Genomic DNA, 27,962 nt, shown 5'->3' on the forward strand with positions numbered 1-27,962 from the left:
AGGGAGGCAGGCAGGGCGCGTTGTGGAGCCGCAGCCCCTCGGCCCCACCGGGGCAGACCCTGAGGTCCAGAGAGGGTGAGCACCCTGCCCTGGGACACACAGCCCACCGGGGCCAGGTAGCTCTCTCCGCCGCAATGCCGGGCGCTCCGGCTCCCGCGACGGCTCCAGTGTTTGCTCGGCACTCGGGAACAGATGGCTCCAACTCCCACCCACGGAAGCCAAACATTTTCCCTGGTTACCCTGCTAATTTGCTCACAAGCCTCCTCTTGTAAATAGAGAGTACAAAGCCTCCGGCGAACAGCGTGTCTGACGAGCGATTTCTAGCTGCACCGGTAAGGCTTCCGACCGAGCAAGACAAGCCCCAGGTAAGGCCCAGGTGCGGCTCAGGTTCGGCTCAGGTGCGGCTCAGGTTCGACTCAGGTGTGGCTCAGGTGCGGCCGGCCGATCTCCGGCGGGACACCCGCTCCCGTCCCGGACCTGCCCCTCCCCTCCCGCGGAGGCTGCCGGGAGAGCCTGGGCCAGCCTCTGTGACTCTCTGGCATCCTCTCATCTGTGAAATGGGCGTGCTGATTCCAGAGCAGAACGTGAGACATCGTGTAGGTGCTCTGGGAACGGAGGTGTCTACGAGAATCTGGTCACCTTCACCTGGTGACGCTGGGCTGGCATCACTCTGCGCCCCCCACCCCCCTGACGGTAATCCTCCCTTTCACTTACGGAGCCCTCCTCGAGACCCAGCCCTGCCCTGAGACCCAGGGAGGAGCTAAGTCCTCAAGATTCTGGGCTGTGTGGTGCTGGACGAGTGGCTTCACGTCTCTGGGCCTCAGCCCCCTCTGTAACTCGGGCTGTGGTCCAGGTAAGGATTCCCCGATGCCTGACAGCCCAGTGAGCGCTCAGGGTCATTCCTACCTCGCCAAAGTCAGGGGAGGCTCCCCGGAGAAGGGGACTGTGGGCCCCGAGGCTTTGCGGACAGAGGAATAGAAGCGGAAGGGTAGTGGCGAGTGTGTGTGGACGGGCAGTCCCTGCAGGTGGAGGGAACCACGTGGGTAGGAGATTGGGACGGACTGTGGGGGAGGGGGAGCCACAGGAGGCTGGGTGTGGCTGGGGAGTCGCAGAGGCTGTGCAGGGTCTAGGCGGGCGGGGATGGCAGGGAAGGGGGAGTCAGGGCTCCCAGCAGGTCCCGGGCTCCCTCCAAGGCTCCCCCCCAGCCTCATCCACAGCAGCCGTAATGAAGAGCTCTTCCTACTAAAAGCTCCTGGAGCGGGGCCAGACCGCAGCAGCCCTGGGAGCCCTGGGACCCTGCTGGCTGGCCTGGGGCATCGAGTCGGGGAGACCCAGGAGGCCGCTTACAGCCCTGGCCGGGGCCACTCCTTTGATCTCCAGGTCTAAGGGTGTGGCGTTCCAGGGCGTGGCATAACCCAGGGCAGGCAGACGAGGGAGGGACAAGCGAGGGACCAGTGTCTGCCTGGCCTCGCTGTGTGGCTGGGCCAAGCCCTTCCGCCTCTCCGAGCCTCAGCCTCTCCTTCCGGAGTCACTGTGGGGTTGGGGGGGGCAGAGACGGGGCTGACTCTGCGTCCTGGCGGGCCACGCCGGGCAAGGGCCTTCTCCTCTCTGGGCCTGGCAGTCCCAGGGGCCTTTTCTGTCCACGGTCAGAAACAGGCTTTGATGCCTTGGTCCCTGGGACCTGCCCTAAGGTGACTCAATGATCCCTGCGTCCCCGGGGGTGGCTGTGAGCGCGAAGAACGGTGCATGTATGACTACGACCCACCATCCCTGGGGGATTCCCACCCCACCACACACCTGCTGGCTTCTTCATCCCTAAAAGGGGCTCGTCGGGGGTGGGGGGGGGTGCCCCAGTCCCCGCAAGAATTAGAGAAGGCGACAGAGGTGAAGGCCGTCCCTGCACCAGGGGCGATACTGAGGGGTGGAGACCCCCGCCCCTCGGCGATCTGCTGAGCCCGGCCGTGCCCGGCGCGTCCAGCTGGCTGGCCCTGGACGGCAGCCCAGGCGGCGTCCCTCCCTCTGCCCCGGGAGGCTCCCTCTCCCTCCCTGGCTGCGTGTGTCCTGGGCAGGCCCCGCGCTTCTGTCTCTGTCTGGCTGTTGGCTGCAAATACCAGTTGATGGGAAGATTCTAATGGGCTTTAAGTTAATAAGTTGGGACTAAATTAGGTTTGAGCTCCGTAGGAAGCAGCTGGCACAGCCACCGTGGCCTGAAACAGCCCCCGTGGAGCAGCGACGGCCAGGCGGGGGGCGCCGCTGGGCTCTCTTGATCCTTCTCTCTCCTCCGACATTTTATTATGAAAGTTTTCAACATAAAGGAGATCCGAAGGAATTGTGCAGCGATCACCCATATGCTCACTGTCTGTATTTGCTCTGTTGGCTTTCTGGGACAGCTGCCCGTCCCCGCGTCCCCCTCGCCAGCCACCAACCCGTCACGTTGTTTTTAGTGCATGCAAAGTCGGTGGCAGACGTCGGTGAACTTCACCCCTCAACATGCAGGTCATTAGCTAGAGGTCAGTATTGGGTTTGGCTTTGTTTTCTGTTTTTTTTGCTTTTTGTTCTTTTTTGGGGGGAGGGGGTTGTTTTTGGTTTGCTGTTTGGTTTTTGTTTTTAGGCGAAACTCACAAACAGTGAAAGGCACAAATCTAAAACGGACCCCTGGGGAGTTGTGACAGATGCAAGCGTTGCGGAAGCAGCCGGAGCTCCGCCGAGATAGAGGGCTTTGCGCTGGCCCCGGAGCGTGTCCTGTGCCCCCGCCCTCCCCGACGGTGGTCACCATCTTAATTACGTTAGATCCGTGTTGCCTAGACTAGAACTTCGTGCGAGTGGATAGGAGTCCCTCTGGGGTCGGCCTTTTTCACGGTGGGTGCAACGCCCTTGACATTCCTCACAGTTACTGGGGTATCAGTGGCATGTTCCTTTCGATTGCAGCGTAGATCGCCGTGGCGTGGAAGGAGCCGGTCTGTTGACTCGTCTCCTGCTGGATGGATGGATGCCTGGGCTGTGGCCGGGTTTTTACCCTTATGAATACAAGTCTTATGGGTCTTCTTGTGGACATTGCTAGTTTGTTCATTTATTTATTTATCTTGAGAGAGAGAGAGAGAATGCGAGTAGGTGAGGCCCAGAGAGAGGGAAGGAAAGAGAGAGAATCCCAAGCAGGCTTCATGCTGTCAGCGCGGAGCCCAACACGGGGCTCAAACTCATGCACCGTGAGATCGTGACCTGAGCCAAAATCAAGAGTCAGACACTTAACCGACTGAGCCACTCGGGCACCCAGACGTTAAGTTTATTTTATTTTATTTTATTATCTTTTTTTCAACGTTTATTTATTTTTGGGACAGAGAGAGACAGAGCATGAACGGGGGAGGGGCAGAGAGAGAGGGAGACACAGAATCGGAAACAGGCTCCAGGCTCTGAGCCATCAGCCCAGAGCCCGACGCGGGGCTCGAACTCACGGGCCACGAGATCGTGACCTGGCTGAAGTCGGACGCTTAACCGACTGCGCCACCCAGGTGCCCCAAAGTTTATTTTAAAGCTCATCTTGGGGGGGCGCCTAGGTGGCGCAGTCGGTTGAGCGTCCGGCCTCAGCTCAGGTCATGATCTCGCGGTTCGTGGGTTCAAGCCCCACTTTGGGCTCTGTGCTGACAGCTCAGAGCCAGGAGCTGCTTTGGATTCTGTGTCTCCCTCTCTCTCTGCCCCTCCCCTGCTCTCTCTCTCTCTCTCTCAGAAATAAATAAACATTAAACAAATTAAAAAAAGAAAGAAAGAAAGAAAGACCCCAGGGCCCCAGGGAAAGGATTCACCTGAGGCAAAGATCAAATGTAGAGTATTGCTGACGTAGCACAGCGTCACGTTGAGCAAAATCTCAAAGGTGCCACTGTCCACAGTAAAAGTCGTGGCTAAGAAACACTCCAGGCCATGCTTGAAACTCTTGAAACTCTTGCTAGATGGAAAGGCTTCTGGGAATCCGGAGACTTAGCCTCTCTCTGCTCGACGAGCAGGCTCCTCAAACTCTGAAGTGCCTGTCGCATGGCCCCAAACAGATGTCTCCAATAGACGCGCGTGTGTGGCTTTTGCCCGACGGAGCATAGCGCAGTCAGGTACGCAGGAAGCCCACAAAGTTTGCAAAGGAATCACACCAGCTTGGACTGAGCGGAGCTGAGCGGAACCCCCCTGCCGGTGGGGCCCGAGGCACAGCGAGCCCACCCGGAGCCCACGCCCCCTTCTCAGCCTCTCCTCGACGGGCAGCAAGTGGAAGGAAACAGTTGGAAGCGGTCAGCCGGGTCAGAACACTTCGGGCTTTGGGTTTCAATCCCTGCCGCGCTGAGGAAGCACGGGAGAGAATTAGCAGAAGGACGCCTTTTCGAAAGCTCGCTGTGTCGGGGAAGGCGGGCTGGAGGGCAGAGTCAAAAGCCGAGAGGCCAAGGAGGAGGCCTTGGTAGCCGTCCTACTGAAAGATGACCTGTTTTTTTTTGGGGGGGGGGGAGCATCTGAGGCCATTTACAACAGCACTTGGAACTCGCCAAGCGAGGCCCCCGCTCACTCTGTCCATGAGGTGGACCCCGCCACGGCCTCCCCCTGCACCAAGCCGGGTACACTGCCCGGGCCCAGATGACGGAACAGGAGTGCAGTAAGTCCCTCCCCCGGCATGGGGCAAGGCGGGGCGCACGCATCTGTCATGAGGTCCCCGGGGCACAGGACAGCGTAGCCCTCAAAGCCACAGCTAACGTCGATGAGTCGGCGTCTCTGCTCTCCACGGCCGCAACGCTGCCACGTGACGGACGGGCCAGCGGCACGCAACAGGGTGGTGGGCCAGGTGGCTCCGCTCGCCCTGACCGGCTTGCCCACAGGCCGTCGGGGGCTCCGGGGCCGGCCTCGGCCGCGTGGCTGCGCGTCACACGTCTCCTGTCTCTCGGGGGACCGGCCGGCCGTGTCACCGCGGCGGTGCTGAGGTGAAAACGCTTCCGTACCACCAGCGACATCCCCGTGGCCAGCGTGAGTCACCGAGTCCCCTGTACACGTGCAGAGTGCCACGGTGGGGAGTCTGCCGGCCCTTCGCGGGAGACGCTGCGCCGAAGACGGGACGGGGCCCGGCGAGTTCACCTCCCGCGAGCGGGCATCTCTGGGGGGCAGGCCGTGCGTCGAAGGAGACACAGAATCCGAAGCAGGGTCCAGGCTCCGAGCTGTCAGCACAGGGCCCCACGCAGGGCTCGAACCCACGAGTGGTGAGACCAGGACCCGAGCCGAAGTCAGGCGCTTAACCGACTGAGTCACCCAGGCGTCCCTGCACATAAACACGTTTTGTTTTCCATGATAAGCATGTGCGTGGCAAAAAGCGTTACAGATGACCGTGGCTTACTGTGGAAAAGGTGGAGACGCACAGAGGAATATTCAGTGACGACCAATGTTGTTTTCGTTATAATCATTTCTCTGTGTGGAGTGAATATACCGTGTGCACAGTTGTGTATCTTGCGTGCGCCCCTTTAAAAATTCCACTTGTGCAAAGGGCCACAGTAGAAATAAGTGTCCCTTCTCTGACCCCAGCCCCACAGGCTCCTTTCTCCAAGGCAATCGCTATCACCTGCCTATGGTGCATCCTTCCAGAACAACCTATGTGCGGTGAGCACTCCCAGCTATGCTCTCCCTTTTTTTCTTTTTCTTTTATTTTTAATGTTTATTTATTTTCGAGAGAGACCGAGACAGAGTGCAAGCAAGGGAGAGAGGGCAGAGAGAGAGAGGGAGACACAGAACCTGAAGCAGGCTCCAGGCTCTGAGCTGTCAGCACAGAGCCCAATGTGGGGCTTGAAGCCACAAACCCTGAGATCATGACCTGAGCCGAAGTCAGATGCCCAACCGACTGAGCCACCCAGGGGCCCCTATGCTCTCCCTTTTTAACACAAACGATTTCATATTCTGCACACTGTATTAGTCAGGGTCTCCCGAGAAACAGGATGTGTGTGCGTGTGTGTGCGTGCAGGGATTTAGTTTAAGGAATTGACACACAATTATGGAGGCTGGCAAGCCCCGAATCTGCAGGGTGGGTCGGCTCCCTGGAGACCCAGGAAGAGCTGACGTCGTGGCTGAAGTCCAAAGGCTGTCTGCTGGCAGAACTCCCTCTTGCTCAGGGCTGATCAGCTTCCCGTTCCATTCAGCCTTCAACTGATTGGACGGGGCCCACCCACACTACGGAGGGCAATCCGCTTCCCTCAGAGTCCACCGATTTAAATGTAAACCTCATCCAAAACCACTCTCACAGAAATATACAGAACAATGTTTGACCCATACCTGGGCACCATGGGCCAGCCTAAAGTCGATGCATACAATTAGCCATCATAGTTTTCGGCAGCTTTTTGTCTGGTTGGTTGGTGGTGTTTTTGCCTAACTAAACAGTGTATCTTGTAAATGGATCCACATCAATGCAAGCAGACCTGCCTCATTCTTCTTAGCGATTGCATAGTATACCATCATATTGTTGTGCATTTAGGTTGCTTCTAATCTTCTGGTGTTAGGAAAAAAGCAACAAATGTCCCTTGAATACATAGCTTTGAACAGATATGCAAGTGTCACGTACACATTCTTAAAAAATAGTTAATGGAACAAATGGTTTCTGCATTAAAGATTTTGACCGAGGTGCGGAATTTCCTTCCGTAGACGTACAAGTCTACGGTCTACCCCCATGGGTGTGAGGGCCTCTTGCCTCAAACTTTGGTTTTGGCCTATTTGATAAGAGAAAAACAGCCTCTCATTATAGCTTTAATTTGTGTTTCTCTTAGTAGGTGTAGACTGGGGCAGTTTTTCATATGTCGGAGCCACTGTGGTTTTGGTTTTGTTGTTGTTGTTGTTTTCTTTTGTAAATTGTCAGTTCATGGACTTTACCCATCTTTTCTATCGGTTATTTGATCTTTTCCACTTTGATTTGCAGGTGCTTTTTATATATTAAGGAAGTAATACCTGTCATATGTGTTGCAAATATTTTCCCAACTTTTCCATCTTTTTATAATGGGTTTTTCCATGCACACATTTTATGTTTAGTGGTCTTTTCATTAATGGCTTCTGAGTTTTGGGCCTTCCTTAGAACATTCTTCCTATAAGATGATTAAAAACCAAAAATCTGGAGTTTTTTCTTATTATTCTGTTGGTGGTAGGGTTTGGTTTTCGCTTGGGTATAAGGCATGAGATAGGAACCCAATTTTATTTTATTTTGTTTTCAGATTGCCTCCCCCCCAGTGCAAGCAACACTTACACAATAATCTATCTTCCTCCCGTCGACACGTCAGGCTACCTTCATCGGTGCACACGTTTGGGTGACTTCCGGAACTACGCTCTGTCCCCATGATTGGTTCGTCTCATCAAAGTCTAGCCCACACCGCTCTCAGTACAGGAGCTTGGTTTCAGCCTTGGTATCTGGCAAGTTCGTCTCGACTCCTCCTCCTTCTTCTTCGGTCTTTTCTGGGATCCTTCTCGCGACTCCATTTGCCCGTATGAATTGCAGAATCAGTTTATCTGATTCCAAAGGAAGGACATGTCGCTGTTATTTTTACTGGGATGATGTGAGATCAGAGGATTGATTTAGAGAAATGACATCTTGGTCACACTTTTAGTCTTCCTGCCGAAGAACGGGGCAGGCCTTTCTGTTTATCTATCTTCCTTCTGTTTATTTATCTTCCTCTGGGTTATTTATCTTCCTCGCAAAGATTTTCCTTTCTTTTCTTTCTTCTTTTTTTAATGTCCCTTTACAAGTTTTTTGTATAGGTGTTGAACATTTCTAATTAAGATTATTCCAGAGGGACACCTGGGTGGCTCAGTGGGTTAAGCATCTGACTTTGGCTCAGGTCGTGACCTCAGGGCTCGTGGTTTCCAGCCGGCATCCGGGTCTCTGCTGTCAGGGCAAAGCCTGCTTCAGATCCTCTGCCCCTCCCCGCCCCCCAAGATAAATAAATAAATGTTAAAAATTTAAGGGTCAGTCACGTAAGCGTCCGACTTCGGCTCGGGTCATGATCTCACAGCTTGTGAGTTCGGGCCCCACATCAGGCTCTGTGCTGACAGCTCAGAGCCGGGAGCCTGCTTTGGATTCTGTGTCTCCCTCTCTCTCTGCCCCTTACTTGCTTGTGGTCTCTCTCAAAAAAATAATAAACATTTAAAAATTAAAAAAAATAAAATAAAGAGATGTGCTTTCGACTTGCTGTCCACATAAAAATCCACTGATTCCTATTTTATTAAACTTTGCAAGTCATTGGGAACAGAGGTTGCATTTTACCAAGTGCCAGCCAAATGTATTTTACCCATTTTATTATTTTTTTTAAATTTTGTATTTATATATTTTAAGAGAGGGAGAGCACATAAGCAGGGGAGGGGCCGGGGGGGGGGGCGGTGAGAGAGAATCCGTGCTGGCAGCACAGAGCCTGACATGGGGCTTGAACCCACAAACCGCGAGATCACGACTCAAGCCGAAATCAAGAGTTTAACACCCAACCAACCGAGCCAATCAGGTGCCCCTATTTTGCCATTTTCGTATCTGTATCGATGACGTGTTTTTCTCTTTGAGCTGTTACTACGAGCCATGGTGTTAATAACATAGTTTCCATCAGACCTGCCCTGTATTCCCTGTTGCAGAGCTTGTTGATTTCAATGTGCTGCTGGATTTCATTGGCTACTATTTTATTGAGGATTTTATATTGATATTCAGGGGTGAGACTGATGTGTTCTTTTCTTAGAGAAATCTGTCAGGTTTAGGAAGCTCTTTCTTTCTTTATTTTTCTCCTGTGCCCCGGAACAGTGAAGTTTCCTGTAAGTAACTTCTATATAAGTTTGGCAAAATTCTGAAATTCTGTGAACCTGCCCAACCAAGCCTGGGTTTTTGAGCATAGGGGTAATATATTGTTCTCTAACAGGATCCCTCGGGGCACCCGGGTGGCTCAGTTGTTTAAGCGTCCGACTTCAGCTTAGGTCATGATCTCACAGCTTGTGAGTTGGAGCCCCGTGTCGGGCTCTGTGCTGGGAGATTCTGTGTCTCCCTCTCTGTCTGCTCCTCCCCCACTCGTGTTCTGACTCTCTCTCTCTCTCAAAAATAAATAAAACATTAAAAAAACGAACAAACCCAGGAACCCTCTATCTTCCGTCCAGTGATTGTTCTATTTAGATTCCTTTCTCTTCTGATAGCAGGTGGTCTGCTCATTTATAGGTTCCCCGAGAATCATTTTACCCGTTTTCTGGGTTTGTTTTGTCTTTTTAACGTTGGGGCCTCGATGCAAAGTGTCTTCTGTATTCCTTCCCGTTTCCTGTTTCTGTGTCACCTACCACTTTGACCTTGGCGGTTCCATGATATTGGAAGTACCCCAGAACCGTACCGTCTCGTGGTGACAGGATTTCTCTGTGGTTACGTGGTCCCTCACTGGCCTTCGCGAGTTTTTCAAGTGTAACAATGGTGCAATGCACCTCTTCCTCTACAAGCCTTTTCTGTATTTAGAATGACTGCCTTGGGCTCGGTTTTCCGGACCAAAGGGTAGGCACGTTTTGGGGGCCCGTTTACTTTCCAGAAGGGTGTTCCAATCTGCACTCCCACCAGCGACGGAGGATTTTAAAAACATAGATCACCTCACGCTTTTTCCTCCAACCGAAACACCCCTGGGGCTCCCCCACCTTCCCCCTGCCAACAAGGCCCCCCTCAGGCTGGTTTCTGCCCTGACTTCACCTCCCGTCTCCCACCGGAAGGTTCTTCCTCCCCTGTTCCCGCTACACTGACCTTCTTTCTGGTCTTGAATATAATGAGCTTTTTCTGGCTCCGGGACTTTGCTGTTCCCTCTGTCCAAAACACCCTTAACCACAAACCTCCCCACATGGGCTCCTTCCCATCAGTCAATTCAAGCGTCACCTTCCCAGAATGGCCCTCCCTGACCACTAGACGATGATGCCCACCCCATCCCCGCAGTCACACGCTATTCCGTCCTTCTGTCCTGTTGTCTCGCAGGCATTTGACACTTCCTGAAGTGACTGCTTGCTTGCTGGGGACTGACACCCCACGGAGGCAGGGACCCTGACGTGTCCTCCGTATCTAGAACAGCGTCTCACACACACCGAGTAATTTTGTAAAAATTTTTTACAGTGTATTTATTTATTTTGAGAGAGAGAGAGAGCAGGGGAGGGGCAGAGAGAGAGGGAGAGAGAGAATTCCAGGCCGGCTCCGTGCTGTCAGCACAGAGCCTGATATGGGGCTCGCACTCACGGACTGCGAGATCATGCCCCAAGCCGAAACCAAGATTCGGACACTTTACCGACTGAGCCGCCCAGGTGCCCCCCACCCCGAATAAGTTTTATTTCCCCCCAGGAGGAGAGCGTTCAAAGCTCCAGACCCATGGGAAGTACGAGGCTCATTTACTCTAAGGTCAGTTTCTTAGAGCAACTGGCCATCTCCCCTGGTCCAAACAGCACCAGACGAAGGGCAGGGGGAGCGTCCAGCCTCAGCGCACCCTGTCACTTCACTCAATGCAGCCTTATTCAGCGCTCAGTTCAGTCCACCCTTCAAACAAATCTCTGGTTCTTACCGCATGCCATGCACTCCTCCGGGCACTGACGATCCAAACAGAAACCAAGCAGGGCCTTCTCCCAGGGGACTTCTAGTCTTTTAGAGGGGGACAAGGCTTTGAGAACAGGTGCCAACCACAGTGTGGGCTCTGGGCTTCCTGTCGGATGGCAGAGGTGGGTCTCAGGGCAGGGGGAGGAGCAGCGAGTCTGGTGGAAAGGGACAGGAGGCGTCCAGGTAGGGGCGTGGCTGGTGCTCTGGCAGGTGCTGTATTCTGATCCCATCCTGGTGGCTGGTTCCTGGGTGGGGAGGGGGTCACCTACTTCCCAAGGACACAGATCCCAGCCCTGGAAGGACCACCTCCCAGCCGGTTCCTGTTGTCACCTTGAGGCAGGACCCCTTTCCCTGCATGTGGAACCGCCCCATCGCTGGCTCATTTCTTGTGCCAGGGCCCCAGTGGGCTCCCTTCTGTAAGGTCCCCTGAGCTTCCACGGTCTCTCTTAAAACCACGTTACAGAAGAATAAACCGAGGCTCAGACAGAGGCACAGGAGCTGGGGCCCTCAGCCCTGAGAGAAGGTTATAATTCCATCTAGCTAGTCAGGGGCTGCTCCCAAGCTGGGGGGGGAGGAGAGACGGGACCGAGGTGGGGACCCAGCGAGGAAGCAACACAGGGGGCAGCGGCCATCCTTAGACCTGGCTGGAATCCGCGCACCTCAAGGTCTCCAGCCCACGGACTCCTACTCATCCTTCAAAACTTTGAGTCTGGCCACCCCGTGAGCTGGCCCACCCACTGACCTGGGCACCTTAGGCCTGCCCCCCTTCCCCTCCCCGGCTGACTCAGGGCAGAGGAGCGGGGAAGGGGATGAGTGAGCCTGGGCATCCACGCGGGGAGGTGGGCTTGGGGGTGGCGGGCTAGGTCAACCTCAGGTCACCCGGGGTGTGGCCCGGTGCCACCACGCCCCTCCCCGGGGTGTCCGGGGAGACGACCTCAGCCTCGGCCCCGCCCCCGCCTCTGCGGGCGCCGTGGGTTGGGGAGGGCGGGGGCGGGGCAGACAGGCAGGGTGAGGGGAGGGCGGGGCTCCGAGAGGGAGGGGGGGGAGGGGGGCGGGCCGGGGCGGAGCGCGGTGGCCCCCGCCGCGCTCGCCGCCGCCGCCGCCGCCGCTGCGCCCCCCGGACGCGCTCGCCGACCCGGGGCCCGCGGACCGCGGACCCGCGGAGGACGCCGGCTGCGCCGGGCCCGAAGCGCGGGGCGTGGGGCGCGGGCGCCCAGGGGTCCCGGCGCGGGGGCGGCGGGCACAGGCGGGGCCGGGCGCGCCGAGGACCCCCGGGCCGGGGCAGTGCCGAGGTAAGCGGTCACCGCGGAGGTGGCGGGCGGGGACGGGGACGGCGATGGGCTGGGGCGCAGAGACCTGTCGGAGCCTTTGTCTGCAGCGCGCGCGGCCCCACTCCGCGCCCCCTCCCCCTCCGCGCCGGCTCGGGCGGCTGAGTCCAGGGGCGGGGGCACGTGGCGCTGGGGACCCCGAATCTCCCACCCACCCCCCCCACCCTCATCCTAGGAAGAGGGTACTCCTGCCCTGCCCCATCCAGCGTCTGGACCGGGCCGGCTCCCCCGCCGCGAGCGTAGGACCCAGACCCGGGAAAGGGGAGAGTGGCCGGTGGCCCCAGGCCGTGCCCAGATCTGGGAGCCACCTCCCTGCCTCCCCGGCAGGCCCAAAGGGTCCCTCCACCTGAAGTTCCTCCCTGGACCCCCTCTGCCCCATCACACCTCTTCCCCCAGCCAGCTGCCTCCTAGTTCTTGGAAAAGCTGCTGTAAGAGGCAGGGCCTGAGCCGGGGGGGTCACCTCGTGGTAGCCTGCGGAGTCTGCCCTTTGCCGGGGGGGCACAGGCCTGGGAGCCAACTTTGTTGCTGATAGGGCTGGCCTGGCAGAAGGAGCCTGGGGGGTGCAGGGTGCTGTCAGCCCTGAGACCTGCAGAAACCAAGGCCAGGGAGGAGAAGGTGGGTCTGGGCTGAGCGAGTCACCAGCCAGCGCCGCGGCCAGTGCCTTCACCTCTCCAACAGCCGCTGTAGGAAGGGGGCGGCCGGGGAGCCTTGAAGCCCACTTTTCTGTGGGCAGAACCAACAGGGAGGAGTTGGGGCAGTCTGGAAGCCTGTGGAGGAGCAGCAGAGAACTCAAGCGGGCCCGGGCACAGGGGGCCGGGGCCGTCCGAGGGTGGCCAGCCAGCTGGGGCTTCTGGCCCAGACCAGTGTGAGGCCTGAGAGGGCCAGCAGGCTGGCTTTCCCAATCGAATTTAGGTTCCTCGTCGCCTCTGGAGGCCGAGCACAGCCCTTGGGAGGGAAGGGTCAGCCTGGCCCTGGGGTCCAGACACCCAGTGCCTCACAGCACCCGGGAGCCCATTCAGAACCCATGTCTGCTCAGTCACAGCTGAAATGAGGGCCCCAAAGGTGGTCAGCCCTGCCGGGGCTCCGATGCGACCCTCGTGGCCTCTGGCCTTGGCTCTCTGTGCCAAGCGGGGGCATGAGCCAGGCTTTCTGGACCGCTGGGGTCAAGAGCCCTTTCCAGCCTGCCACAGTGTCCTGATGCGGGGGCTTGTGTGATTTCTGAGCATCTCCCGTGTGCCACCAAGCCTTTGACGATCCAGCCGCGTCCCCCCCCCCCACAGTTTATGAAGTTCTTTCTCCCCATCCTCATCCACAATAGGGAGGTAGGGAAACTGAGGCCCAGGGGTGGCCCACTGAGCAGTGACTAGTGACCTGATGGCCAAAGAAATGAACCGTGTCTTCTCAACTCCCCAGGGGTGGACATCAAGGGCTTCTGGCAGGAGTAGGAGGGGGGGCGGTGGGAGCAGAGAAGAACCCGGGCCGTCTCAGATTTTTAAACCCACATGCGTGTCCTTAAATTTTAACTAAAGAGGGACAGGAGAAGAGGAGGGATGGGTCGGAGATGATCCGAGGCTCCAAGGCTGTTGGTGTGGGTGAGGGGGCCAGGGAGGGACGAGTTGGAGACGTAGGCCAGGAGAGGTGGAGATGAGCCATCTCAATGCACCCCCCCCCCCCCACTCTGTCACCCGGTGAGGCCTGGCCCGTGCCCAGGCCGGTGAGGTCATGCCCAGGGGCCATGGGGCCGCCACAGGGGGATCCCACAAGAGGGGCCTGGAGGAGCACATGGGGACGGTGGCTGAGGCAGGCATCGTGGGTGGCAGCTGCCTGCCTCACCAAGGAGCCAGAGGGAGCAGTGGGGCCACCTCCCCGTTTGATGCTGAGCACGTCCGCCCTCCCGGGTGGCGTGGCCAGGCGTGGCCAGGGCGCTGCGTCTTGGGAAGCTTTGCAGAGCACAGGTCAGGAGTTCGGGGTTCTGGTGTCCTCTGGGGGTGGGCTCCCATCCTGATTGTTCCATCGCTCTGCCGCTGGCCCCTTCCCTGGCCTCCCTATCCAGGGAGGCTGGGAAGGCGGAGCCCAGGGTCTCAAGCCTCCTGTGCAGAATGCTGCCCAAGGCCACGGAGCAAGGCCATGGTCATTCACACCAGGCCCAACTCTGTCCTAAATCTTACTGGGCTTCCCGGCTCCAGATGTGGCCAGAGGCCCGGGACTGGGGGGCACTCAGGAAAAGCACCAAGCCTGTAGGGAGGTTATACCTGCTTCTGGCCTCGGGACGGAGAAGCCGGTGACCCTCTCCTCCATACTCCTGGGTGCCCATCAGCCCGGCAGTTTCCCCGGTCCCCAGAGCAGCCTGGAGGCAGGATGGCTCCGGGCTCCAAGGCCCCAGTAGAAACTCTACGGAGAGCTGGGAAAGGTGGAAACATGGGGCCAGCAGGAGGCGCTCGGTGACTGGAGGCTGGGAGCTGGTAAACTGAGGCGGGAGAGCGGGAGGAAGCGAGACGAAACGAGAGCAGGCAGAGGTGGAGGGTGGTGACAGGCCAACCTCAGAGAAGCCTGGAGTAACCCCCGGCACGTGGGATCCCTCGGGAAGGGGGCCTTCCCCTGGCTGCTTCTGGGGGCTCTCCCACACGCTCGTGCGGGGCCGAGATGCCGCGCTCAGTGCCCGATGCTCCGGTCCCACCTCTGTGTCAGATTCTCTGAGGCGAGCTTGCGATCAGATAAATGACTAACAGTTGTGACAGAACCAAATTGCTGGGGCGCCTGGCTGGCTCCGTCGGTGGAGGACAAAAGCCTTGATCTCAGGGTTGTGAGTTCGGGCCCCTCGCTGGGTGTAGCGATTACTTAAAAAAAAAAAAAAAAAAAATCTTAAAAATGAAAAAGAAGGAAAACTTGGTAACTCTCTTAGGGAAAGAAAACAAGACTCCCCCCACCCAGCTGCACACACAGCGTTACTTACACAGGGGGTGCCTCTCCGTCATGGATCAACTAGCTTCTTCCTTTCTTGTAGAATTTTTTTAATGTTTACTCATTTTTCAAAAATTTTTTCTAATCCTTGATTTGAGAGACAGAGACAGAACGCGAGCAGGGGAGGGGCAGGGAGAGAGGGAGACACAGTGTCCGAAACAGGCTCCAGGCTCCGAGCTGTCAGCACAGAGCCCAACGCGGGCTCTGATCATGATCTGAGCCGGAGTCCGACGCTTAACCGACTGAGCCACCCAGGCGCCCCATGCTTATTATTATTATTATTTTTTTTTAACTTTTAAAGGTTTATTTACTTTTGAGAGAGACAGAGTGCAAGTGGGGGTGGGGCAGGTGTCCCCCTCTGACCGCACACCGCCCTGGATGAGTTGCGTCGGGCACCCCCTCGCGGAGGGAAGCGGTGCGTGGGACACGGGGCGCAGCGTTGGGCCGCGTTGGCTGTTCCGCCCGGCGCTCCAGCCCCGGACCGTTGCTTCGCCGTCGATTCCCCTCCCGTCGCTCTGCCGCCAGCTGCACTCGGGCCCCTGTCCCGGGCTCCCCGAGGCGCGCAGGGGCGCGGGCCCCGCCGTGCTGCTGCAGAGTGGCTGGGAGAGTGGCAGCGAGGACCCAGGGGCGCGGCGGGGGCGGGGGCGCCCCCCTGGCTCAGCCGGCCTCCCCGCCTCTCCCCGCAGCGCGGCTGCCATGGGCTCCGTGGGCAGCCAGCGCCTCAAGGAGCCCAGCGTGGCGGGCACGCCGGACAGGGCCGTGGTGACCAGCTTCGGCTTCGACGGCTGCCAGCTGGAGGAGGAGGTGGCCGTGCGGACAGCTGGGGGCCAGGACGGCGGGCCCGGGGGCGCCCCGGTTTTCACGGACTCTGGTGAGTGAGGGTGCGAGCCTGGCCCCGCGGGGACCGGAGCCCTGGGTGAGGGGCGCCTTGGGGGGGGGGTCTCCCAGCACAGGCCCCAGGGGGTGTCGGGATGGGTCACGCCTGCCACGGGGACACGCAAGTCTGCTGTCGCAGGGCCCACGCCCCGACGCTGCGTCCAGCGCAGGTCAGGGAGCCAGGCTGAGGAGGCTTCGTCTTAACATGGGCTTTCCTGACCCCTGGGCGGCTGCAGGGGGAGCACGGTGAGTCTGCCCCGTAGGGCTTCCGCCTGGAAGTGACATGTGTCGCCTGGGTCACGTTCAGTGGCCTCCCTTCAGTGGAGATGGGAAAGAGCCTGGAAGAAGGACTGATGTGAGGTTCAAAGACTTGATTTTCATCCTGGCTGTGTGACCTTGGGCAAGGGCCTAAACCTCTCTGAGCTTGTTTCCCCACATGGAGGAACCAGGCAGGCTGCCTCTGAGATCAGACTTGCAGGGTAGAGGGTTGCCCCGGACAGGTTTGGGTTCAGCCCCAACCCCCCCATCTCTCTGCCAGCTGGGGGACCATGGGCAAGTTACCATTGTCTGTACTTGGGTTATGTCCTCTAGGGAAGAGGAAGGGGACTGGTACCACCCTCCGTGTGGCTGCAGTGAAAGCCCCAGAACATCGCTTAGGGCTGTCCCCGCGCTCAGGAGGCCCCTGTGATAGTTCGTTTGGGGTGGCTGTAGTTTATGCTGGCACCAGCGCAGGCTCGGAAATAGGGGCTTATTCTCTGGTTCCGTCCGCTCTGTCTGCAGATGGGAAGCAGAGGTCCTGCTGGCCGAGCCCTGCAGTGGGTTGGAATAACCTCGCTGCTCCCCTGTGCCTAGGCAGGGCCAGCTCCCAGCCCATCCCCCAGGTGCCAGACTTCCCCCAGCCGGGTGTGGCACTAGATAGCATGTGGCCAGAGACGTGGATGGCGGCCCAGGCTCTGTGCTGACGGCTCGGAGCCTGGAGCCTGCTTTGGATTCTCTTGTCTCCCTCTCTTTCTCCCCCTCCCCTGCTCTGTCTCTCTGTCTCTCTGTCTCTCTCTCTCTCTCTCTCTCTCTCTCAAAAATAAATAAACGTTAAAAAAAATTGACTATAGTAGCTTTGGTGACGGTGGCTGGGTCAGTCAGGGTTCAGCCAAGAAACAGAGCCAGTAGGAGACACAGAGAGAGAGAGCAGAGAGAGAGAGAGATGTAGGTATGTAGGTGTAGATATATACACACGTGTATGGATTTATTACAGGAAATAAGCATCCACAGTGGAGCTGGAGTCCATAAGGCAGGTGCTCAGGAAACCCCAGGGGCATGAGCTGTTTAGGGTCTCAGCTCTGGGAAGACCTACATGTCTTGCCTGATTCGGCCAGGCCCACCCAGGGTAATTTTTTTTATTAACTTAGAGTCCACTCAGGAGGGACTTTAATCCACAAAATCCCTTCACAACAGCACCTCAGTCAGTGTCTGATTGAACAACGAGGGACTGTTTTAGCCTGCCAAATTGGCCCATAAAATTGACCACCACAGTCCACCCCTTGCCCACTTGGCTCCCATACACGGCTCTGTAAACCACACTTAATCTCCAAATAAAGACACCAACAAAGTCATACCGCTGCCTGGGGTGACACAGCTAACCAAAAACACGCTGACCCTTTCCCAGGAAGATGCAAAGTCCACGTTCCCACGTTCCCACCTCTCCTTTGACAGCTCGTAACATAAACACTGAGATGGGACGTTAACACGTGAACGTGTCTTAGGTTCGACACTAAGGTCACAAAGCAGACAAAACACGAGTTCCCGGTTAATACACATATGCAAACATTCATGTCAAGACAAGGAAGAAACACGCGTGACAACGGCATTTGTCGGTTCTGAGGCGGGCCACGTGGTCCTAGCTGGCACTTATGACCCCCTTTCCCCGCTACCCATTCCTCGTGCTCTTCACCCTCAGCACCTAGCTGGCCTTGGTTCTTTGCTTGGTGGGCTGACCCAGACCTTCACTTTTTTTTTTTTTTTTTAACGTTTATTTATTTTTGAGACAGAGAGAGACAAGAGCATGAACAGGGGAGGGTCAGAGGAAGAGGGAGACATAGAATCTGAAACAGGCTCCAGGCTCTGAGCTGTCAGCACAGAGCCCGACGCGGGGCTCAAACCCACAGACCGCGCGATCGTGACCTGAGCCGAAGTCAGACGCTTAACCGACTGAGCCACCCAGGCGCCCCCAGACCTTCACTTCTAAAGGCTACAATTGGATTGTTGTTGTTTTCCGTTGACTTCAGTCCCGGGGACTGGAAGTCCTAAGAGATGCCATAAGGAACCTCTTGCAATCTGGACATTGTCATCTTCCGTTCTATTCTGTTCTGTCCCCACGGGCAGCAGCAAGCTGATTTCCCCTTGGTAGTCGGGTTGACCCACCCCAGCCAGGAAGGCAGCCCTCTCCTCTGCCCGTTGATTCAGGGCCGGGAGGTGTCCAGAGTGCCTGGTGGCTGTCTCGCTCCCAGGTCAATGGGATCATTGTGTCTCTGTGTAGAAGCACTTCTCCTGTCGCAACCAGGACCGTCCCGTTGGGCCGGCAGCCTCGAGGCACAGGAGTGGGGAGCAGGCATGTTGCTTGCGGGCTGTTGAAGGTCATCGTGAGTGGTGCTACTCCCACGGCCGCCCGTGCTCCCTGGACACCTGGGTGCCGAAGGGGAGATCACCCCATGTGTTAGACACCGAGTTAGAGCAAACCTTCTGGAGGGTTCCACCTTGGCTGAGTCTTCCGACGGCCCTTCATCCATCCCGTCAAGCCAGCTGCTTGGTGGCCGTGATGGTGATGGCCGTGGGTGGTTGCCATGACCGGGGCAGCTCTGGCCACGAAGGTGGATGGTGGCCGCGATGCCGGTGGACGTGGGGGCGGTGACCACGGTGTCGATGGCCCGTGGATATGGGGGTGGCGGTGCTACGGTAGACTGTGGCCCTGGCACGGCGGCCGTGGCTCCGAGGGGCCTGTCCGCCTCTAACCTGCTGCCTCTGGGTTTAGCGGTAGGTGAGCCTGTGCCCGACGACCGCTACCACGCCATCTACTTTGCGATGCTGCTGGCCGGCGTGGGCTTCCTGCTGCCCTACAACAGCTTCATCACCGACGTGGATTACCTGCACCACAAGTACCCAGGTGGGTCCCCCGCGGTCGTGTCCCGCCCGCCACAGGCCGGCCGGCGCACTCAGCTCTGGCCCGCCACCCTCCGGAGACCCCGCAAGCGGGCCTCGGTTTCGGGGAAGCCCATTTTATCCAGATCCTCACTCGGCTGCCGAACGCGGAGTGACTCCAAGCGCCTGCTCACCCTCTCTGGGCTGTCAGCCAGTCTCGGGCGGAGCAAGGAAGCGGCCCCTGGGGAGGGTGGGTGCAGGGAGCGGGGTTCCCCCTGAGCACCTGCTGCTGGCCGGCCCCCTGCAGGGACCTCAATCGTGTTTGACATGAGCCTCACCTACATCCTGGTGGCGCTGGTGGCCGTGCTCCTGAACAACGTGCTGGTGGAGAGACTGAACCTTCACACCAGGATTACCGCGGGTACGCTGCCCACCGGGGCTCCCAGCTCTCACGCATCCGGCCTGCCACTCACCCCAATTTCCCTGCGACTCACTCTCCCCATCTATAAAATGGGCACATGTCCTGGGACTGTTACAGGGTTCAGCGTATGAAAGTAGGGTCAGGCCTGTGGCGGGTGCGCCACGTGCTAGCGTGACACCTGCACCTGGGGAGGCCCTGTGCGCCCCACATTGCATCCTGGGGCCTAGTCTGCTCTTCCTGTCCCTTTCCTCTTCATGGCAACATCCGGTGTCGAGGCCCAGCTCAAATGGGGCCTCCTCCAGGAAGCCTTCCAGGCACCCCTCTTGAGCCCTCTAAGGTGCCCTCGGCCCTCCCAGCATAAAGGGGGAAAGGCAGACAGAGAGGGCACCTCTGACCTGGCTCTGCAGGCGGGGTGGCACGGGGGGAGCCCCCAGCCTCATGGGCCCACGTCTCTGGCCTCTCGTCCCTCAGGCTACCTCTTGGCCTTGGGCCCCCTCCTCTTCATCAGCATCTGTGACGTGTGGCTGCAGCTCTTCTCTCACGACCAGGCTTACGCCATCAACCTGGCCGCTGTGGGCACCGTGGCCTTAGGCTGCACAGGTAGGAGCCCGGGCCGGGGGTGGGGGGGAGGCGGGCAGGGCGGGGGCCGGGGCCGGGCCCCTGAGTACCCACTGCTGGCCATGCCACCCCCACCCCGTCTGCCTGCTGGGAGCGTAACGACACGAGGTGACAAGGACTCAGTGCTGGCACCCACCCCCGTTTGCACACCCCTGCATGCCCTGTGGACGTGGAGGCAGTTCCCTGGCTTTCTCAGATAGAGACTGCATTTCAGGGACTATCTTGCCCAGGTGACCACGCCACTGTGTTTCTCTTGGAGACTGGCTTTCAAAGTTGTATTTCTGACTTTTAACTTTAAAACTATTTCAAACCCATGGGAAGGTTGCAAAAATAGTATAATGAATTCCCATACGCCGACCCCCAGTTGCTAATGTTTTGTCGGATAGGCTTTCCCTCTGTCCCCCCTGTTCACGTACATAGGTGCGTATAAATTTTGCCCCTGAATGCATATCAACATAAAATATGCTATGTTGTCCCTTTAAACCGTTCGGGGGTTACGCGCAGACGTCATTACGTGTCTTGCCTACGTACTATCACCGGAGGGTGTATTTTCTAAAAGCCGAGACGTTTCATCTGTAACCGGGTTACAACTGCCCGAGTCTGGGAATTGAATGCTGCCCACGTCCGAGAACTGAACACTGACCCCCACGGTACCTTATCTACAACCCATATGTGCGTATTACCAATCACCTTGGGAACGTCTTTAGCGTTTTCTTTTTCTGATCCAGGATCCGATCCAGGATCGTGTCCTGCGTTCGTCGTTAATCCCCTTTAATCCCCAAGGGTCCTCAGGTTTCCACGGCTGGCCATGACGTTTGGAAAGGTCCAGGCCTGTTGTTTTGTACTTTTTAAGTTCTTCTTGAGCGGGAAGAAACACACTTCCTGTTACAAGCCAGTGTGAGTTACCTGTTTATCAGTGAAATCAAGGCTTCTGGAAACTGTTCTCATTCCAGGCCATGTCCTCGGGTCTGTTTTGTTCTGTTCCATTTGGTTAAAAAGCAGATGTTTTCCCAGTGTGACCGCTCCAGGGTGTCCGTGTAGACCACGGCTGCGCCAACCTGCAGGGTCCGAGCCAGTGAGTCTTTAACCCCCTTAGACCCGGTGCTGGTTGGGACGAGAGCAGTGAGGCTCTAGGAACCAGCTGGCTCCGAGATCTCGGTGCCTTTGTAGAGCGAGACTTATTTCTGGTTCTTGCCACGCGTTCACCACGTGGATGGGGGCGGTGCTCCACAGTCACGGGGAGTCGGGCCGCAGCGGTAACTGCAACACGGGTTCCCTGTGGTCACTGCTGCTGGGGGAAAGACACACCCCCAGTCCACATGGGCTTTTCACTGCCTCGGCCAGACGCGGGGCACGTTGTCGCTGCACGTGTTTCATTGGCCGGAGCCAGTCACGGGGTCCGGCGGGCCGCGCACGCTCGGTTTGGTGGACAGGGCGCTGGGACCAAATCTCTGTGCTGCCCCCGATGTTCACGTCTGTTTCCCCGCACCCTCACCGACACGTGCTCTTGGACTTGTGAATTTGGTTCCAAGCTGACAGGTGATGGGTGGCATCTCACGGTTACTCCTCTGTCTGTCCCCCCAAGTGCAGCAATCCAGCTTCTATGGCTACACGGGGATGCTGCCCAAGAGGTACACGCAGGGCGTGATGACCGGGGAGAGTAAGTAGCGGCAGGCCCCCTGGAGGGGACCCCCCCCCACGACATGCCATGGACCCGGTGCTGGGGACCGTGACCGCCGTCTCCCCGCGCCTGGCTGGTGGGGGGGCAGGGACTCCTGGCGGGAAGGGACGTGGCTCTGATGTGTGCACATCTCTCCAAGCGTGTAGTCCTTTGCTCGAGAAGCATACATGTCTCCTAGCGGGGGTCTGTGGTGGCTTGGAGTGCCCGCGTGTCTGTGTGTGCATGTGTGTGTGGGGGTAAGCCTGTCCAAACCGTGACATCCAGCATCATGCCGTCCTCGGAGCCCCAGACCCCTGAGCTAACCCCTGCCCGGCACCCCCACTTGGCTTCTCAGACCCGCTTTCCCAAGCCCATCTGCCCTGGCCTCCCGCCCCTGGTCAGTGAATGGCCCCCCCTTGCTCACACCGGACACTTACCCGGCACCTAGACTTGCCCCGCACTCCAGCCCTGGTCCGGGGGGTCCAGCTCCCCTCTTGCCCTGCCGCCCCTGCCCACACATCAGGACCCCCTTTGAAGCACCTTCCTCCAGACGCTCCCAGTCTTCCTTCTGCACCTGGACGGACTGAGGTCCAGGCAGGAAGCTGGGCCCACTTCTCGTCTTCGAGGTACTCTACGCCCCCTCCCGTGTGGTGACCACATGGCCCCAGGGCGCCAGGCCTCAGGTCTGTGGGGTTTGGTTCCAGGAAGCACTGGACGAGCAGATCACTTCTGGATATTTTGCTGCGGAGACGAGCAAGGCACCTGTGGAGCGGTGCGGATTTGGGGTGGTTTACGCAGCCAGGAGCCCCACACTCTGGGAGCAGCCCACACCCACACCCTACCTGAGGCCTCCTGCCTGCCGTGACCCCGTCGCCCTCCCTCATGACCTCACGAGCACAGCCACGCTGCTCGGGACACCGCCCCCGGCTGTCGCCTACCCGCGGAATCGTGCGCGGGTGTTGGCGTTTTTCTGCGACTTCTCTGCCGCCTTCCCCACTGAGCCCCGGGAAGGCCGGGCCTCTGTCCCCTCTGTCCCCACTGTGTCCTCAGGGCGGGATGGTGCCAGATACACGGCAGGCGTTCTAGAAATGCTCCTGCGTGTGACTACGCAGTGCCAGGGAGGGATGTTCTGAGTGGTCGCATTTTGTGAACCGCTACCTGCCTGTCTGAAGCCCGGGCCAGGCTGGGCCCAGGGCCAGGGGCAGAGTGGGGGCAGGGCCAGGCAGGGCTGGGGCAGGTGCATGGCTAGGGGCAGAGCGGGCCAGGGCCGTGCCGGGCAGGGCCAGGGCAGAGCTGGGGGCGCTGAGCGGGGGGCCGAGGCCCGGGCCCAGCACGGCGCCCTCTCGGCTCCAGGCACGGCGGGCGTCATGGTGTCCCTGAGCCGCATCCTCACCAAGCTGCTGCTGCCGGACGAGCGGGCCAGCACGCTCATCTTCTTCCTGGTGTCCGCGGGCCTCGAGCTGCTCTGCTTCCTGCTGCATCTGCTGGTGCGGCGTAGCCGCTTCGTGCTCTACCACACGGCGCGGCCCCGCGACAGCCGCCCCGGCTGCAGGGCCGGCTACCGGGTGCACCACGACGTCGCGGCGGGGGACGTCCACTTCGTGAGTCTGCCGGCCGCCGCCCCCGCCCAGTCCCGCTTGTGGTCTCCGCCACGCCGTGGCCTCGGGCTGCGTCCCGCGGGGCCTCCTTCGTTCTGCGGACCCAGGTTGCGTCCCTCCAGGGCGCCGCGTGTCCGTGGCCTGAGTCCCCGCGGGCAGGCCGCCCGGAGCCATGCTGGGGGGGGGCGGGGCGCCCTCTGGTGGCGGCAGCGGGGCCGGTGGGGGCGGAGGCGCGGAGTCCCCCAAGACGGGGTCCAGAGGGTCACCCCGGCTCTGCGTGGGAATCGCTGCCGTGAGCTCAGGATGGGGACCACCAGGCCCCATGCCGTGTCACGGTGCTGGGATGATAAGGCCCACAGTGGGAACGAGGCCCCCCGGTGGCCGAGGAGGTTCCCCAAGAAGTGGCTTCTGGGCTGAAACCTGGCCCGTGGGGGAGGGGAGACGGGAAGACCCACAGGAAGGGCATTGGGGACAGAGGGAAATGCATCTGCAGGGGCTCAGAGGCGGATGGGGCTCGGTGTGTTGGAGGGGCCCCCACCCAAACCCCACCGGCCGCTGCTTCGTCCTCCCTCCAGGAGCACCAAGGCCCAGGCCTGGCCAACAGCGGGTCCCCGAAGGACAGCCCGGCCCACGAGGTGACCAGCCACGGCGGGGGGGCCTACACGCGCTTTGATGTGCCTCAGCTGGGAGTCGCGCGCAGCTGGCCCTCCTTCAGAGGTGGGGGTGGGGGTGGGGGCGGGGCAGGGGCGGCCAGGGCGGTGCTCCGCGCATGTCCCGGCCCCGTGGGCCTGGCGCGCGGCTCCGTGGGGCGGGGCGGGGGCGGTCGGGCCGTGCTCTGCGCATGTCCGGTGACGCCCCGGCGCCGTGGGCCTCCTTGCGCGCACGTGCGGTGCCGGCGCGGACGCTGCGCCCTGACCCCTGGGCCGTCCCCCGCAGCCCTGCTGCTGCACCGCTACGCCGTGGCCCGCGCCATCTGGGCCGACATGCTGTCCATCGCCGTCACCTACTTCATCACGCTGTGCCTGTTCCCGGGTCTCGAGTCCGAGGTCCGCCACTGCGTCTTGGGCGAGTGGCTGCCCATCCTCATCATGGCCGTGTTCAACCTCTCCGACTTCGTGGGCAAGGTAGGCCCGCAGCCCCTTCCCTGCGTCTGGGGGAGAGGCGGTGGGGGCGCGAGAGCCGGGAGGCCCGGGGGAGGGGCAGGCCCCGAGCGGAGCACGCCCGTGTCTCCCGAGTGGGGAGGGCGGTGGCCAAGCAATGACGCGGCCCCGCTACCGTGCAGGGCGGCTCCGAACTGCCTGTCGGCCGTGCGCACAAAGTCCGGCGCCGTCGTTCTGTGTCCGTGCTCAGCCCGCAGGGCCCCGGGGCAGGCCTCCAAAGACGGCACAGGAAGTACTTCCGGGGGCAGGAGAATCTGGGCAGAGTGCTCTGTGCTGCGGGCGCAGGACAGGGTTGGGGGGTCAGGGCTGGAGTAAGATCAAGGCTCCCGTTTCTGGGACAGGCCTGACGTAGGGGAACTTGAGGCTCAGAGAGGGAAAGCTGTTTGCTCGAGGTCACACAGCAGGAAGTCTGGTTCTTGAAGGAACGAGGCTTAGTTAGCGGGCTCAGCTCCAGATCTTGCGGCTTCCTGCTGTGGGAGTGGTGGCAGGTGACCCTCGGCGCTTCGGGTGTCATTTTTCAAGCGGGGTCAAGAGCCCATCCTGCGAGGGTACGGTGAGGATTGAGCAGGAGGGATCTGTGCGGTGTTTGGAAGGATTCTGGACACACGGCGAGGACCGCATGTCGCTGTGACACGGGATTTGGTGGATTTGGTGGTCCCGGCTGGGTGAGGACAGGGACGCAGCCTGAGCCGGAGCGAGTGGAGACAGGGGCCGCGTGTGGGGGCCGCCGTGGAGACGGCGGGGTGGTGGCGTCAGTGGAGGGAGGGGGCCGACGTGCTTCGCTCCCCGCAGATCCTGGCAGCTCTGCCCGTGGACTGGAGGGGCACCCACCTGCTGGCCTGCTCCTGCCTGCGTGTGGTCTTCATCCCCCTCTTCATCCTGTGCGTCTACCCCAGCGGCACGCCCGCCCTGCGCCACCCGGCCTGGCCCTGCGTCTTCTCTCTGCTCATGGGCATCAGCAACGGCTACTTTGGCAGCGTGCCCATGATCCTGGCGGCGGGCAAAGTGAGCCCCAAGCAGCGGGAGCTGGCGGGTAAGGCCCGGCACCCCTCTGCCTGGCAGGGAAATCGAGGCCCGCAGGAATCCCTGCCACGCAGCAAGAAGGTGCATTTGGGCTCCGGGATCGGATCGATCTCAGGGAGTTTGTCGTGCGAGCGTGTTTGTCGGTCGTTTGTTCCTTCGTTCCACAACTACGTGGTGAGCCCCTACCGTGGGCCAGGCGCCGTTCTAGGTGCTGGGGACTCGGCGGCCACGAAACAGCACTCCCTGCGCTCATGGGGCTGACAGTGCAGAGGTGACGGGTGACAGGGCGTGCGATACGTTGAGTGAAAAGTAAAGCAGAGAAGTGGGATGTGGGAGTTGGGATGGGAGCTTGCGATGTAAGAGCAGTCTGGGAAGGCTCCCTGAGGAGGTGACTTTTGACAGCCGACCTGGAGAGAGTGGTGAGGGACACGTGACAGTGCTAGGGACTAGCCGGTGGGAAAGCCCAGAGGCAGAGCTGGCGGGGGGTGGGGTGGGGGGGTGGGTGCCACCAGGGCAGGCAGTGGGAGGCCCGAGGACGGACTGGACCTTAATGTGTCTTAAGACCCCTTCTGGTGCTGCTTGGACAGCGGGGAGGGAACAGATGGGGGCAGGAAAGGAGTGACGGGTCCCGCACCCGTCCATCGACAGCGTAAGGGGCGGGGACCCTGACAACAAGGGGAGGTTGCCTTGTCTCTGGAGGAAAATGGTGGGTTCTGGATCTGTTTTGATGGTAGAGCCCATGGGGCCAGCTGATGGATTGGGAGAGCGGGTGTGAGAAGGGGACGGGATTCCAGGAGGAGCCCCCACTTTGGGGCTGTTGCAAGAAGCTTGGGTTGCCGTCTCTTGAGACGGTGGGAGCTTGTGGGGGAAGGGGCCCTGGAGTCTGTTCTGCGCACAGTGGTCCCAGAAACCCTGTTAGATGCCCTGGACAGTCTGTGACCAGGAAGCACGTGGAGACGGGGGGGGGGGGGGGGCTGGAGGTGGAGAAGCAGGCAAGTCCCCGGGCACCCGCCGTGCTCCCACCGGGGTGTCTCACCACCCTGGGACGGCCGCCTCTTCGGGAGCGGGCGCCGGTCGCTGCCTCAGACCCAAGAAGCCGGGGCTGCTGCCCAGCAGCCCTTTGTCGAGACCACCGGGTTGGTCCGCATGGGTTTGGCCACCGCGGTCCTCTGAGCGCCCCTTGCTGTCGGCCCCCACCTGCCCCCTCAGGCCCAGTCTCGTCCGCAGGGAACACCATGACCGTGTCCTACATGACGGGGCTGACGCTGGGCTCCGCCGTGGCCTACTGCACCTACAGCCTCACCCGGGACGCCTACAGCACTTGCTTCCGCCCCTCCGCCAACACCTCCGCCCCCGCCGGCCTCTGAGCCGGGCCCGGGCCCCCCCCCCCCCAACTCTGGCCCGGACTAGGGGCCCCGAGGCCCGAGGCCCCCTCCCCGCCCCTGCCTGCAGTGCCTGCGGGGCCCCGGCCTCCCCCTGTGCCAGTAACGCCACCCGCCGGGTCCGGCCGGCCGTCACGCCGGCCCCAGGGTTCTGCCGAGCCCTCCGGCCCCCCAGAGCCACCCAGCACTGTGCTCTGCGTCGCGTCTCCGGCCTGTCCTTCACCCTCTGTGTCCGGTGGCCCCAGCCGTCGCCAGACGAGTGCCCTCTCTGGGGTCGCAGCCGTTCCCGGCCAGGAGAGCAGACTGCCAGCCGGTATCCCCTCCTGGTGACCCTCACCCACGGACCCGGGCCCCAGCCCTCCTCCACCAGGGGCCCTCCTCGTGAACACAAGAGGTCCTCAGCGGAGAGGGCCTGTCCCCCTCCGTCTGTTCGTAAACACTGCTTCTTTCGAACAAAACGCATCTGCCGGGAGGGAATCGTAGCCCTGGGTCTGAATGGTTTCAGGCCACGGTCTACGCTGGTCTATGACCACAGCTTCCGCACCGGTCTGGGCGCACCCACCCCATGCCGAAATCCCCCTCCGTGCACCCTGGCGCCCACCTGATGCCACAGGCCTGGCAGTCTGTGCCTGCCCCGAGACCCCGTCTGCTTCTCTGGCCACCCGTCTGCCTGTGACGCCGGAAGGGGGCACGCTCTGGTTGCAGTCTCTCTCTCAGACGCTGATCCTCACCCAGGGAGGCCCAAGGAGGGACGTGAGTCCCTGGCAAGCAGGGAGGTGTGGGGGTCCCTCCTCAGCCGGGACCCTCAAACCCCAGGCTGGCCCGGTGCCCTGAGCGGAGGAATTTCTGGAGTGTCTTGACAAAGTCAGGCTTCTCAGGGGAGAGGAGTCTGCCCTGCCACCCCCACGGCACAGCTGTGACCACCCGCACCTGTGTCCTGTCTCCCCCTCACCCCCCACCGTCTGTCCACTAAGTGTACCGCACTGGCCATTAAAAGATGAAGGCAGAAACTCCCCAGCTGCTGCCTCAGAGTAGTGTCTGTGTGGGTGGGGGCTGCCCCCCGACCTTGCTCGTCCTTCGTGGGGGAAGGGGTCCTGGCGGCTGGGACGTCCCTCTTCTCACCTGGAAAGTGGCCCTGTCCGCCTGGGCTGGGGTGGGGGGGGGGGGGGGAGATCGTAGGGGGTGGATGGGGGTGGGTCAGTCTCGTAGCCGGGTCTCCACGCACCTGGTAGG

The 27,962-nt window shown here is 60.1% G+C and overlaps 1 protein-coding gene across 3 annotated transcripts; it reads left to right on the forward strand.

The window, feature by feature from the left end:
* Positions 1-17: 17 nt before the first annotated feature.
* Positions 18-27,746, forward strand: SLC29A4 (solute carrier family 29 member 4). 3 transcript variants are annotated; one of them, XM_045462441.1, is made up of 11 exons: positions 18-365; positions 15,546-15,730; positions 18,761-18,892; positions 19,175-19,288; positions 19,760-19,888; positions 21,492-21,566; positions 22,920-23,167; positions 23,740-23,881; positions 24,101-24,288; positions 25,117-25,357; positions 26,557-27,746. In XM_045462441.1, exons 2-11 carry the CDS (start codon positions 15,556-15,558, stop codon positions 26,712-26,714), a joined length of 1,602 nt encoding a protein of 533 aa, XP_045318397.1. In that variant the 5' UTR covers positions 18-365; positions 15,546-15,555; the 3' UTR covers positions 26,715-27,746. The 3 variants fall into 3 exon arrangements, with proteins under 3 accessions (XP_045318397.1, XP_045318396.1, XP_045318399.1); XM_045462440.1 differs by lacking the exon at positions 18-365 and adding an exon at positions 11,639-11,862; XM_045462443.1 differs by lacking the exon at positions 18-365 and adding an exon at positions 11,643-11,862 and having other exon boundaries at positions 26,575-27,746.
* Positions 27,747-27,962: the final 216 nt, after the last annotated feature.

This window comes from Leopardus geoffroyi, chromosome E3 (genome assembly GCF_018350155.1).
Source record: "Leopardus geoffroyi isolate Oge1 chromosome E3, O.geoffroyi_Oge1_pat1.0, whole genome shotgun sequence".
Lineage (NCBI taxonomy): Eukaryota > Metazoa > Chordata > Mammalia > Carnivora > Felidae > Leopardus > Leopardus geoffroyi.

Coding starts and splice junctions, on each gene's coding strand:
- SLC29A4 (XM_045462441.1), top strand. CDS start 15,556: ATGGGCTCCGTGGGCAGCCAGCGCCTCAAGGAGCCCAGCGTGGCGGGC. Junction 19,889..21,491: donor CGTGGCCTTAGGCTGCACAG/GTAGGAGCCCGG, acceptor TGTCCCCCCAAG/TGCAGCAATCCAGCTTCTAT. Junction 21,567..22,919: donor GGGCGTGATGACCGGGGAGA/GTAAGTAGCGGC, acceptor TCTCGGCTCCAG/GCACGGCGGGCGTCATGGTG.